General features: G+C 38.0%; 1 protein-coding gene across 1 annotated transcript; it reads left to right on the top strand.

Moving 5' to 3' along the window:
• The first annotated feature begins 202 nt into the window (after nucleotides 1-202).
• On the top strand, nucleotides 203-3,823 carry LOC114196026 (uncharacterized). The gene is made up of 3 exons (XM_028086520.2): nucleotides 203-356; nucleotides 1,146-1,190; nucleotides 2,869-3,823. The coding sequence occupies exon 3, from the start codon at nucleotides 2,950-2,952 to the stop codon at nucleotides 3,517-3,519; it is 570 nt and encodes a 189-aa protein (XP_027942321.1). The 5' UTR covers nucleotides 203-356; nucleotides 1,146-1,190; nucleotides 2,869-2,949; the 3' UTR covers nucleotides 3,520-3,823.
• The last annotated feature ends 11,119 nt before the right edge of the window (nucleotides 3,824-14,942 follow it).

Raw genomic sequence — 14,942 nt, 5'->3', positions numbered from 1 at the left:
TCAAATCATCAAAAGATTGGTAGTGTTTTCCGTGATATTAACATTTTACATTTATATATAAAAACATATTTAAATTATTTGACTTACAGAATAATTAAATATAAGTAAGAATAAATTATTGCTTAAATTTTAAAAAATAGTTGTACTTTTAAATTAAAGAAGATATAAGATATATATGCAGAAATAAATATATATCGGGATGAATTGGGTATACACCACAGTGACCTCTGAGAGTGATATTATAATTTAATTTAATTTGATTTTACAAGGAAGAAGGGAGCGGAAAGAGAAGCGCCACCACTGAGAACCCTGCAACCGTGTGCGACTTTCAGACCGACACCTCCGCCATTAGACAGGTAAAAGAGAGGTTAAATTCGAATTTACGCGCAAATAGCAGATCCAACAACAAAACACTGAGTGCTGTGACTGTTTAATTTGGATCTATTTAAGAAACCGCGTTTCAGAAAATGAGCGATTTTTCTTCTTTCTGTGGTTGGTTTCTGTTGGTTCACTACGGATCTGTTGTCGATTTGGACGGCGATATTAGAAAAAAAAGAAACAATTCATTATTTTTTTCTTCAAATTTTGTTATTTTATGGTTCGTTTATGGAGTTGTACGATATCTTATAACTTTGAAATCTCTCCTTTGTATGCGAATGTTTGCTCATTATACTATCTTGATAAACAGTAGAGGTAAATTTTACTGTACTGTTAAAGAGTTGGGATTTTTCATTGAGCTCAAAATGGTAGCACAGGATTTGATTTCTCTACTAATTAATGAAGTAGAGGATAAGGCATTTATTATTTTATAACTGCTGTGTTGTTATTTTGACTGTGTATGACATTTTTTACTTTTTTATTGAGGAATTTGTATTCTTAAAATGAGATTTCAATTATGACCTAAATAATGTGTTAGTTTGTTTTGCGACTGATTTCTTTGTATTGAAGAATGAATTTACTCTGAGTACGCTGAAGTTCGTTGACTTTTTTCATTGAAATTGATGGATTTGATTCTGGGAATCTGGTTACACTGAATTGTGGTGTTATCTATTTTGTTTTAGATTGTATAATATAATAATGTTTGTTGCTGCTATATGATGTAACTTCACATCAGTTTCCTTTTTTTCCTTCTTCTGAATTTGCAGGATTCATACTGAAACCTCAGACTTGAAGGGAAGCTACTTGGTCAGGTATATCAACCCTATTCTTGTTGCGCTGATGTTTTTTCTTGATTAATAGATGTAGAATTTAATTGATTAGTGTCTTAGAAATCCCAATTTTAATTGAGAATTTAATTGATTAATAGATTAATTTTGACTGAAAGGTAGTAAAGACCTAGTCCCAATTCACTGTTGGTCCTTGTTACACAGGACACATTTGTTTGTTAGCTCTCTGTTTTGTTGAACAGTTTTGAAAATTTGATAAAAGTAGCTGCCTATGGATAAGTTCTTTGGATCTTATTTTCAAAGAATTTTGTTTCGTTTTAGCTTTTTGTTTCTGCACTTTTAGTCTTTTTAAGTTCTATAATGAGCCCATGGATTGCAAGAATCCTGAGCTTGTTAGGCTAGCTCTTTGGTGATATTTCTTGTTGGTCTCATAAATTTTTATGAGCTAATTAAGTCGCACTATTTTTCAAATCAAGCTAATTTGGTCCGTCCACCGAATTTTTCTACCTAAAACTATCAAATTGTCAATGTTTTACACTAAAACCGTACAATTTAATCAATTAAATTCTCTTAAACCTTCACATTTAATTCACCAACCAAAAACATCATATTTCACCCCAAATAAAATAGGAAACTTCATTTCTTCTTCTTCTTCTTCTTCTAACGTATCACATGCTACAAATCCTCCATATCTTAGAGAATTTTTACTAAATTTCTTGCATCTAAACTTCTAAAATGATTTCATATCCCTAATCCATCATTAAACCCCAAATATATAGTTATAAAATTTTAAATTGTGGGTTTTAGATGAAAGAAAAGGTGCACAATTGGCTTGTAAACAACTTTGGGGGACCAGATTTACACATTTTATACAAAAGGTGCAATTAATCCTGGTTCAAACATAAAACAAATATTGACATAAATCAGGGTCAAGTTAATCTATGCTGAAGAGTATATAGTAATTTGGAGATAATTGGTATTGCTTCACCTGCTTTATTTTCTCTTGACAAAGGATATATATTTAATGAGTTTGTTTTTTTTTTGGTTTGTGGTGTTGATGGACGATAGCTGTTCCAATTTCAAACCAATATATTAAGTTTGTTGGGAAGTCTCACAGTGGCCTCAATTCTTGGAGTGCGACTTATATATATCTGTTGAACAACTTAGCTTAATTGGTTTTTAGATGAAATTTGACATGGTACCGAAGTCTGTAACTCATCTCAGTAATTGCCTATTTTTATAGGCTTGTTTGATTTGATAGACATATGTGGAGGGCGTGTTGCTTAGTGCCAATCGATTCTAAGATGGAATTTGACATGGTATAAGAATCTATAACTCATCTCACGCATTGTCTACCTCAACTCGTCATGGTGTTGGACAACTTTGATATTTAACAACACTACCTCTAGATAATTTTAAATATCCTATTATCAAATTTCAAGGCTATATCTGCTTTTGATACCGAGTACGGAGATAGAGGAAATGTCTTAAGTGGCTTGTTTAAACTAAAACTAAGGTTAGCATAATCTAAATAATCTCATAGTATACATAAATGTTATTTTCAAAAGAGGAGGGAGAGTGTAATTTAAACATTTCTTTGGGGAAGGTGAATGTAATTTGTCCTATTTGTTGCTCTGTTATTTTATTGAGGAGTCCGTATAGGGTGTGATTAAATGTTTGTTTGTTTTTTTTTTTAATACAGGATTTGGACGTTTTAACATTTCTCATCAAGATCCGAGTTGGTCTTCCCATTTTGGCGTAGATTTTTTGTTAAAGTCTTCCTATGGCATATCCTTTCTCAGATTTCAAGTACTCTGATGGCCTCACTGTAGTTGGTATCTCCTTCTGCACAGCTATTGTTTGTGAGGCTATCTCTTGGGTTCTTATCTATCGGACCAATTCTTACAAAAATCTTCGGTCCTCCATTGACAAGGCCTCCAAGAAACTTGAGACCATGAAGACAGACAGCAATAAAATCAACATCAAGAAGTCCAAGACCAAAAAGATTGATCGTGTTGAGACAAGCCTCAAAGAATCGAGTCGTGATCTGTCTCTCTTCAAGTTCAAGTCTGGGGGTGTTGTGGCTCTGGTTCTCTTTGTAGTCTTTGGATTGCTGAATTCACTCTTCGAAGGCAAGGTAGTTGCCAAATTGCCCTTCAAACCTTTTGGGCTTATTATGAAGATGAGCCATCGAGGATTGCAGGGTAATGATCCCACTGATTGTTCCATGGCATTTCTGTACTTCTTGTGTTCCATTAGCATCAGAACAAATTTGCAGAAGTTCTTGGGTTTTGCACCGCCCAGAGGTGCAAGTGCTGGCCTCTTTCCCATGCCTGATCCAAAGACCAGTTGATTGGGCTTAACCCTCTATCCGAACTTGTTGTCTCTGTTGTTTCTAGGTCGAAGATAATATGAAACTACATAACTTGAATAATTTATATTTGATTTGTTTCTCGTAGGGTGCCACAATGATTTTAATTGGTATTAGTGATAGTTAAAACAGTCAACTTTAGTTTTTCGATGTGAGTTTCTTGAGTTTTTGTTTATTTTTAGTGCAATAAAACTCTCCATTTATGTCACTACAGAAAGGGGATTTTCTTCAATTAGTGGTTATGTTTGGTTGAATGGATGAAGCTAATGTACGTTGCTTATCTTTATTCCTCTCTTTGTCGCTCTTTTCACTAAAAAATATGTTTGTCTTTTAGGTATTATGTAAAATTAGAAATAATTCATGGTCGAAACTTAAGCACTGGTTCCTATTTTTTTTTTTTAAAGTATTGATTTTGGTCTTATTTTTTAAGGTGTTCCGGTATAGCGTTCATGTCATGACATGTGTACTGACACATATGTGACACTTGTTTTTTTTTTTTTTTTTTTTTAAATTAAAAATTTAAATTTTGAAATCCACCCTCTCAGTGGTTCCGTTTTAAATATTGGTTTTTTTCATGAAAGAAAAGAGAGACTAGGGCTTCTCAAACAAAGCTTCTCCTTCTTTATCAAAATAGAGAGACAAAGGGCTTCTTTTACCTAGGAATGTCGGGTATAGTATAGGTAGTAGTTTTTTCGTACCCTATCCACTGGATAAATATTTGTCCTGTATTCATATCCACTGGATAAATAACTCATTCAAAATCAATGTGTTAATGTTTTAATTTTTTTAATTTAAATTAGAGTATAACGGGTACGGGTATCCACTGGTACGAATACAATGATACCCGTACCCGTCCCGTTAACAAACGAGTATAAAAAATACTCGTACCCGTTACCCGTGGGTATCCATTTTCAACATCCATTTTCTACCTGTTGCGGGTTTTATCCGCGGATACCCACGGGTAAAAATTTTTTTGACATCCCTACTTCTACCCTTCCATTATGTGTAGAAACAGGAAAAGTCACCATGGTAGCGAACTCGAATATGCCATGGTTGCTGTTGATGTCGAAACTATTTTGTTCTTCACCCTCTTCATACGCAAGGCTTTCTGTTCATCCTCTGTCACGTGAAATCAACAAAGGAATGGCGCTAGGACCAACCACCACATGTCTTTGTCTCCGCCATCGTCAACTAAGGTTGCCTCCGACAACTAGTCAAAGCTAGAGTCACTGTCAGCGATCGCTTCCTTTTTTCCCTTAACGCGATTTCTTCTCCTCTCCGTCACGTGAAACCAGGGATATAGAAGGGATACAATGTAATGTTGTTGACACTTGAAAATACTCGCTTGAGACTTGAAAATTTCACTCCAACAAAAACTTTAAAGCTCCTAAGTCTTTTAATTTGAAATGTTCATGAAATATGAGTTTAACATTATTAATAACTGAGGTTAGGACTACTAATAATGATATCATCAACATATACAAGAATAGCTATAAAGGTGCAATTAATTTCGTTTGTGAATAGAGTGTAATCATTGTTAGACTGATTAAAACAAAGGAAATGAGGTGTTGTTGAACTTGGAGGACCAATTGCGATATGCTTGCTTTAAGCCATAAATAAACTAGTTTGGCTTGGACATTAAAGGCGTTGTTGAAGTACAAGAAAATAATATGATTGTAACTTGAGGAAGCTGCACAAAGATGTCTTCTCTAAGGTTACCATTGAGAAACGCGTTGTTAATATCAATTTGAGCCAAATTCTATTGACTTGAGACAACTAAAGATAGAAGGAGCTAAAAGGTGGTGATTTTCGAAACCCTAGAAAAGGTCTCTTGAAAATCAAGGCCATATTATTGGGTGAAACAACAAGCAACAAGCCTGTCTTTATGGTTGGCAACAAGCCTATCTTCATGCTTCGCAACAATACCATAAAATTGAGTTTCAACTTAAAGTATCACTTACAGTTGATAGCCTTTTTACTAGTGGGCAAATGGGCGACAAACCAGGTGTTGTTCGTTTCCATAGTAGCAAGCTCATCTTTAATAACATGTTTTCAAGGAGAAAATTTGATAACTTGTTGATAAGTTTGTGGTTCAAAGTTCGCATATATTTGGCAGATGTAATGGTTGTAGGATTTGGAAAGTTTGGAGTAATAATTTACACACTACTGTATGATGTAAGGAGTGGAATGATGGGTCAAATTATAGTAGTGATAATTAGTGAGATAACTCAGAGGATTGATGGTTTTTGAAGATCTGCAAAGTTGGTCTAGTTGGGGTTCATGCTATGATGATTCATTTATAAGGGAGGTTTGAGAGGTTTATTAAATATAGCGAAACTAGGTATGAGATTAATCTTCCTTTTGTATACACATAGAGGCTGTATTTATAATAAAGAAAATATGGGCTAAGCCCAAAATACACATGAAAAATAATAAGAATAGAAACTGAAAAATAAGAAAGATAAGATATCTAATGATCTATCTTAACACTCCGCCTCAAGCTAGTGCATACAAATCGTATATACTAAGCTTGTTACAAATATAATCAACTCTCGATCCCCGTAAAGACTTAGTGAAAATATTTGCTAACTGATTACTTTAGTTAACAAACTCAGTCTTGATGTCTCCAGATACAATCTTTTCTCGAATGAAATGATAGTCAATCTCAATGTGTTTAGTCCTCTCATGAAAGACAAGATTAGAACTGATATGAAGAGCAACTTGATTGTCACATATAAGTGTCATTTGATTAACATCTCCAAATTGTAACTCTTTAAGCAATTTCTTAAGCCAAACAAGCTCATAAGTGGCTGAAGCCATAACTCTATATTCTGCTTTTGCACTAGATCTTGCCACAATACTTTGTTTCTTGCTTTTCCAAGAGATCAAATTACCACCAAGGGAGACATAATATCCGGATGTAGATCTTCTATTAGAAGGAGATCCTGCCTAATCAACATCTAAATAACAAACAACTCTTGTATGGTTATTAGAACCATATAACAACCTTTTTCTAGGAGATCCTTTAATGTACTTTAATATATGAATGACAACATTCCAATGATCTTCACATGGAAAATTAAGAAATTTGCTTACCACACTAATTGCAAAGGAAATGTTAGGACGAGTAAATGTAAGATAATTCAATTTCCCAACTAATCTTCTATACTGTTCGAGATCTAACATAGGCTCTCCCTGATTTGGTTGAAGTTTAGTATTAGGATCCATGTGTGTGTCAACCGATTTTGAATTCATCAACCAACTTTCCTCCAAAATATCCAGTGCATAATTCCTTTACGAAAAAACAATACCATCTTTATTGGACTTTGCCACCTCAATACCTAAGAAATATTTGAGTTTTCCAAGGTCTTTGGTCTGAAAATGATCACAAAGATGTTGTTTCATTTGAGAGATGCCATGGTTATCATTTCTTGTAAGAACAATGTAATCAACATATACTATCAAGTAGACACATCTAACACTTGAGTGATGATAAAAGATTGAATGATCTGTCTCACATTGAGTCATACAAAATTGTTGAACAATATTGCTAATTTTTCAAACCAAGCCCTATGAGACTGTTTTAGCCCATATAAAGATTTGCAAAGACAACATAGAAACTTAGAAGACTTCCCCTGAGCAACAAATCCAGGAGGTTGCTCCATATTAATCTCTTCTTACAAATCACCATTGAGGAACACATTCTTAACATCCAGTTGATAAAGAGGCCATTGTGGAAGAGCAACCACGATGATAATAAACTAACAGAAGTCATCTTCGCCACAAGGGAAAAATATCACCATAATCCAAGCTAAAGATTTGGGTGTAACCATTGGCCATAACTCGTGGTTTCAAATGATCAATAGTACCATCAATCCAACTTTGATAGCAAAAACCCATCTGGAACCAACAACAGATTTTCCAAATGGTAATGAGACAAGCTCCTAAGTTTCACTATTATGAAGAGCACTTAGTTCATCGGGCATGATCTGACGCCAACTAGGATTGGCTAAGGCATCACAAACAACTTTTGGAATTGTGCTAAACCTAGGCAGTTAGGATCGACATGGTTAACTACTTGGTCCGAACTGCCTACGGCTAGCCCTATCATAAAAAGAATAAACGGTTAGTTAACTGAACAAACAACAACACACATAACGGCTAAGGCCGCCTACTCCAAAGAATAACGTGTAAGTAAAAACCGCCAACCTCAAACTTAGGAAATTACAGCGGGGTTTCCATTGTCAGATCACAAGTATGAGACTTAGGCCTGGCCTAGGCCCATTCAGAGCCTGAACATTAGCCCAACGCAATAAAGAGGGGCCCAACCCATGAGAAGGGAAAAACATAATTAATGGCTCTATAAATGCATGTGAACCCCAACAATTAAATGTATGCTTTCATTAATCCATTAATCTGTGATTTGACTTTTGAGAGCTTTGCTAACTTGATCGTCGGAGTCCTTTCCACAGGTAACCCCTTAAGGGTCCAAACCACCAACATTAGAAGAAGACATATCCAAACTGAGGAGTAACCAATCCGAGAAGTTAGTGATTGGGATAAGATATGATTTGTGTTCCTTGATATTCTGTTATTGTTTCCGCAGGAACAATTGGCGCCCACCGTTGGACACAAGTTAATATCTTACCATAACAATCCAAGAACTTGCAAGGATGGTTTCCACATGTAGCAGAGCTAGAATTGTGAAGGAACCTGAGGCAGAACCAAACATGCCTGTAGGCAACAACTTGAATTTGGCCGCTATCTTGGAAGGGCAGACCAAGATGCAACAAGAGCTTGCTGATCTTAAGAAGCGTAGTGTTGATGAAATGAAAGCACTAAAGTAAGAGAACTCCAGGCTGAGAAGGAAGATTGAAGCCGATTTCACCCAGAAGGGGAGGGGTAAGAAGGTACCAGATGACCCAAGACCCTAGTGCACCAACCCAGCAAGGAGGAAAGTGAACATAACCCTACCCCACACACTTTTACCACCACTCAGCAAACACCCACAATATCCGCCCACCGGGCGACCACCCAACACGCACCCACCCTCCCAGCACATCCCACAACTACCCATCATGCCACTACCCTTCCCACCACCCATATTCCTCCCCATCATTACACAACCTTCCCCACCATCATTCGACACCCTATACCAACACACCAATCCAAACGTCGCCATCCCTTTGTTCATGTCATAACCACCACCCCTCTTCCCAGCCAATGGAAACCCTTCACGCTGGAACGCTACGCCGGGGACACAGACCCTGATGAACACCTTAAAGTGTATGTTACACACGTTGCTTTATACACATCTGAGGATGCCGTTTTCTGCAAGGCATTCCCTACCACCTTAAAAGGACCAACCCTGGAATGGTTCACCTCCTTGCCCCCATACTCCATCGATTTTTTCGACACCCTCTCCCATCTCTTCACCATCCACTTCATAGGAAGTCGCCTTCACCAAGCCACACCACTATCCCTCCTCATCGTTAGACAAGAAAAAGACGAGATGCTAAGGGCCTTCATAGACCGCTTTGGTAAAACTGCCCTGCCCTCCGAATGCCAAACTTAACACAAGAAATGATCTTACAATGGATGGCCCTCACGCTAAAACTTGGCCCATTTGTCGACAACATATATCTCAGACCACCGGCCTCTATGCATGGGCTCAAGCTGCATGCTGCGGATTACATTTTGATGAAGGAAATGAAAACCCTTTGCACCATATTTTGTAACGACTACAAGCCTGATGAGTGCGTATTTTTGCCCTCATTTAATGTTTAATTCTAGGTATTTAATTGAATTTGTGTGCTCGTGATTTAATTGATAATTCTGATAATTAGGCCGTTTGAGCTTGTGTGATAAAAATGTCTTAAAAAGTGATTTTAAGCTGCATAAACTATTTTTGGATATTTTAACGTTTGTTGATGCAACTGAAGTTAAGATTAAGCTCATTCAAGGTGGGACAATAAATTGATTGAAGATACAAACCACCTTTAAATAAGGCTGAAATTAGCAAGTTCTGGAAAAATCATTTCTACACCCTCAGTTTTTATTTTACACACTCCTCCTGCAAGTGGTCTCACCAAAAACCTATTCTGTACCCCTAGTTTTTACTAAGTTGCACCTGTCCTACCACTTAAACACAACTGAATCACATCATGCCATGTGGCAATCCTCCACTTATTAAACTAACCAATCAGAGAATGACATGTGTCATGATCCAACAACTCAAAATTAAGCCAATGAAGTAATGCCACGTCATCATCATCTTCTTCCCTCAAACCCTAAGCACCTCCATCTTCATGTTTTCGCATCTACAGACCTTGCAACTTCCACCACCGTCCTTTCACTGCACCGCGAGCCTCCACGCATGTGACGAACCATAGCAGATCTACACCGACGTCTCCACCGTGAGCTATAGCACAAACAAAGCAACACTGATCTACTTGTAACCTGCACACAACTGCGAGAACCATCTGAAACATTAACACCTATTTGAAATCGCATAACAACATCCATGGCAGCCATTGCACCACCATCCTTCACGCATCATTTTCCACCATTAACACGTGTGAACGTACACGCGACTTCACCATTACAACACCAAATTCGAACCTACACCGTTGCTGTAAGCTTCCATCGCACCTACACCAACGTTTTTGTGTCTGCACTCATGAGCCAATGACACGTTCACGGTCCACCAGAACAACAACAACGCTATTTCCATGGCAACAACCTCATTCCTCCATTGCACCTACAGAAACCCTAATTTGGGAGAGAGAAAGCTTCATTTGAGAGAAAGAGAGGAATGCCACGTGTCAATCTGCTATTGCACAGTCAAACTGGTCAAATAGTCAACTCTAGTCAAAGACTAGTCAAACTAGAGGGGTTTAAGTACAAATATTCATCTTTTTGGATTTCCCAGCGAATTTTGACTATAGGATTGAAAATGACTTATTGATAAAATTAATGCAAATATTATGTGGTGATAATTTATCAGATATCTTTTAATAATTAATTTATTTAATTATATCATAAATTATTAACCAATTATATTTGTTAGATATTTTTAAAACTAACTATCTCTCCAAATATTTTTAAAATCACTATAAAGATAAATAATATTTATCTTTATTTTAAAATATATTTGAGAGGTTTTGACAACTGAAAAGCCCAGTCCAAGTCCTATATAAAGAGACCATGGGAGTAGAAGAAAAAAGAGGCTCGAGACTTCGAAGTTTTGGAACCCTTAGGGGTGCCTAATTTCGTTTCCTTTTTCTCTTTTTTTTTCTCTCTATTCTTCTTTTATTTTTATTTTGTATTCCATGGATTGCTAAACTTCCTGGGTTGATTCCATTGTAATTTCATTATGGATTCTGAGGTTAGAATAAAATAATTTCTTTGTTTTTTTTATTTATTGTTGAGGATTTCATTTATCTATGTCTTTTATCTTTGAATCACGTAAGAAATAATGATTTTAAATCTATATGCATGTTGATCATATGAGTCCAAGGGTTTTTAAATTGAATTGAGACTTTACTTTGATTTTATTTAGAAACTTTCATGTGATTAAATGAGTTTTTACCAATAATTGAGACTTTACTTTGGTTAAAGGTATTTACTCTAACTAAAATTAATTGAGACTTTACTTTGATTAATTAAGCTTTTTATTTGGTGAGGAGATAAAAGAATAGACATGATTATGAATAGTAAAATTTGATTGAGAGTGTACTTTGGTTGAATTTACTATGGATAATCTAAAAGTTCTCACTTTTAATTGAGACTGTAGTTTGGTTAAAAGTGAGAATGCCAACAAATTAATTGAGACTTTACATCGATTAATTTGTATTAATTGCTATAGTTTAGTAGTATTAATTTGATCGCGTCAACGACAACGTTATCAACACCCTCAACTCCCAAGACCAACAAACCACCATCTCGATTAGACTCCAAGCCTAAAGAGCCTAGACCACCCCGATTTTTGAGATACACCCCTCTGAGCGTTCCCCGATCTCGTCTCCTTGACAAAGCCCTCCAAGCGGAACTTATCCCTCCTTCCCGTAAAACCCTTAACCCATCTATCACCGACATGACCAAATACTTCAAATACCTTCAAAATAATAGCCACACTACAGATGAATGTAAAGCGCTATAAGATAATATTGAAGAATTGATATGCGTTGGCCACTTGAGACGATTCGTCAAAAAGGACGGACATTATAACTCCAGGCAATCCGACAACTGCATCCCCAGGCACGATCGCCATAGCAATACCCGCCAACAAGATAATAGTCATAAAGACCACCCCTAACCCACACCGACATCAACCACACAGACCCGTCCCAGCTACGTGGCACCATAAACACCATATCTGGCGGTTTTGCGGGAGAAGGTTCCACCTTATCCGCCAGGAAAAAACACCTACGCAGCATCCAGTCCATTAACCACATCACCCTCTTACACCACAGACGGAGGATGCCGCCCATAGCTTTCACTAACGTCGATTTTCATGGCGTCCACCAACAATAGGATGACCTACCAACCCCATGGTCATCACCATAGAGCTCGAAAACTTCACGGTCAAGAAAATCCTTATAGACTAACGGAGCTTAGTAGACATCCTGTACTGGACGACCTACCAAAAACATCAACTCCCGTCATAACTATGGTACCCTACGACGAGCCCATATAAGTTTTTTTCGGGGAAAAAAGTATCCATGCGTGGATATATCGATCTTCATGCCGTATTTCGCAAAGGACACCAAACAAAAACCATCCCCGGCCGTTTCTTGGTTGTTGAGGCACTCACATCCTACAACGTCCCTAGGACGACCTTCCCTTAACACCCTGGGAGCGGTGGTCTCCCCACCCCACTTAGTGATGAAGTTTCCGTCCTCCTCCGGCTACATCATCACCATCCATGGTGACCAACGGCTCGCACGTGAATGCTACATTGCGAGTTTGAGACCCTGAGAGCCCACTCTCACAACCCATAATATTGAACGACAACCCGGTTCAGACTTAACTTTATCTAGTGAAGACCTAGACCTCAGAATAGGTGCGATTCACGCATCGAGCCAGTAGAAGATACAAAATTCTTGGAGCTATCACCTGGAAGAATCCTTAAACTAGGCGTGGGCTTGCAACAGGACGACCATGACGTAATCGTACCTACACTACAAGATAACGCCGACTTGTTCGCCTGGTCAGCTGTAGACCTGCCCGACGTTGATCCTCAAGTTACCGTTCACAAACTATCCATCCACAAGGAAGCTAGGTACGTCTCCCAAAAGAAGAGAAAGTTGGGAGAGGAACGAAAGCTAGCAGCAAAAGTAGGAGCCAAAAAATTACTAGATGTCGGATTCATCACTGAAGCCCACTACATGACCTGGTTGGCTAACTTTTTTGTCCTTGTCAAGAAAGCTAGCGACAAATGGCAGATGTATCTTGAATACACGGACCTAAATAAGGCATGCCCTAAAGATGCATATCCTCTACTTAGCGTTGATAAGTTGGTAAACAACGCAACCGGAAACAAAGTGCTTAGCTTCCTAGACACCTACATCGGTTACAATCAAATACCTATGACTCCGTCTAACATGATCAAAACTGTCTTCATAACTAAAGATGCCAACTACTTCTACAAAGTCATGCCCTTCGGACTCAAAAACACAGGCGCTACCTATCAGAAGTTAATGGATAAAGTGTTTAGCCACCTGATGGGCAAGTGTGTCGAAGTGTACGTAGATGACATGGTTGTCAAATCCCCTAACCACCTGCAACATTCAAAGGACCTGTTCAAAGCATTTTCTGCACTACGAAAGTATAACCTCAGACTTTTAACCCGAAAAAATGCGTTTTCGATGTAGATAGCGGAAAATTTTTAGGCTTCATGCTAACATAATGGGGAATCGAGGCAAACCCTGAGAATCAAATTGAATATAAAGCCATCCTGGCCGACCTATCCCTAGCACGAGAATTCGGAGTATGCACGTTGACATGTAAAATAGACTCCAAATTAACAGTGGGCCACCTCAATGACGAATTTCAAATTAAAGATGCAACTCTGCTCCAATACTACCACCTGGTTCGCAACTTCATGAAATCCGGCTTCGACGAAGTAAAGATACAACATATACCAAGATGGAATAATACGCAAGCAGACACCTTGTCCGAACTGGCAAGTACAAAGCATAAAGGACGACACAAGTCCCTCCTACAACAGGCGCTAGTAGCGCCCTCAACAACAAACATATGCCTAAACATAGACATGGCTGACAATTGGATGACTCCCTACATCAAATATCTAAAAACTGAAAACCCCCCAGCAAACGCCGACAAGGGATGGCCATCCAAAGCAGCATGGTACATAATGGTTGGTGACGATTTATACAAACGTGGATATAAACAAGCCCTACTAAAGTGCATTACGAGGGAACAAGCAGATTACGTAATCAGGGAAATCCATGAAGGGATATGCGGATACCACTCGAGATCATGAACCATGACGACCAGAATACTCAAAGCTGGCTACTTTTGGCCAACCATGAAAGCAGATTGTCATGCCTTCATCAAGAAATGTACCATGTCAAAAACATGACAACCTCATTGACCTGAAACAAGAACAGTTGCACTCCATACTCTCCCTGTGGCCATTTGCAAAGTGGGGGATGAATATTTTGGGACTGTTTACCCCTGGTAAGGGGCAAGTCAAGTTCTTCATTGTAATAATTGATTATTTCACAAAGTGGATAGAGGCTAAACCACTAGCCACAATCACAACACAACAAGTCCAACAATTCGTATGGAAGAATATAATATGCCGATATGGGGTGTCGCACACTATCATAACTAACAATGGACGTCTGTTCATAGATAAGGAACTCGCCAAATTCTATACCAACCTATGGATGAAACATATCACCAGCTCAGTGGAACATCCACAAACCAACAGACAAGCGGAAGCCGCCAACAAAGTTATATTAGTTGAGTTGCGCAAAAGACTAGATGAAGCAAAAGGTAGATGGCCGAAGGAGTTGTTTAAAGTATTGTGGGCCTATAGACGTACCCTATAGTTCGCTACCAATGAATCCCCCTTCAGTTTAGTATATGGGCAGAAGCGATGATACTAGTCGAGATCGGGGAACCATCCTTACGAAGACAAGTATACGACTACGACAAAAACCAACAGAATCTATGTGCCAGCCTAGAGTTACTAACAGAATTTCGAGAAAAAACGCAGATCAGAAACATGGCAGTAAAACAAAGAGTGGCAAGAAAATATAACTCAAAGCTCTGTCCATGAACTTTCATCAAAGGGGACTTGGTATGGAGAATGGCTAGTAGCGCAATGAAGAAAGATGATAAACTCTCAGCTAATTGGGAAGGATCGTATAGAA

The sequence above is a fragment of the Vigna unguiculata genome, chromosome 1, assembly GCF_037176805.1.
Source record: "Vigna unguiculata cultivar grain cowpea cultivar isolate G323 ecotype 2 chromosome 1, ASM3717680v1, whole genome shotgun sequence".
Classification (NCBI taxonomy): Eukaryota; Viridiplantae; Streptophyta; class Magnoliopsida; order Fabales; family Fabaceae; genus Vigna; species Vigna unguiculata.
The sequence above is the reverse complement of the archived record's forward strand: the minus strand, read 5'-3'. Positions and strand labels throughout refer to the sequence as shown.

Coding starts and splice junctions, on each gene's coding strand:
- LOC114196026 (XM_028086520.2), top strand. CDS start 2,950: ATGGCATATCCTTTCTCAGATTTCAAGTACTCTGATGGCCTCACTGTA.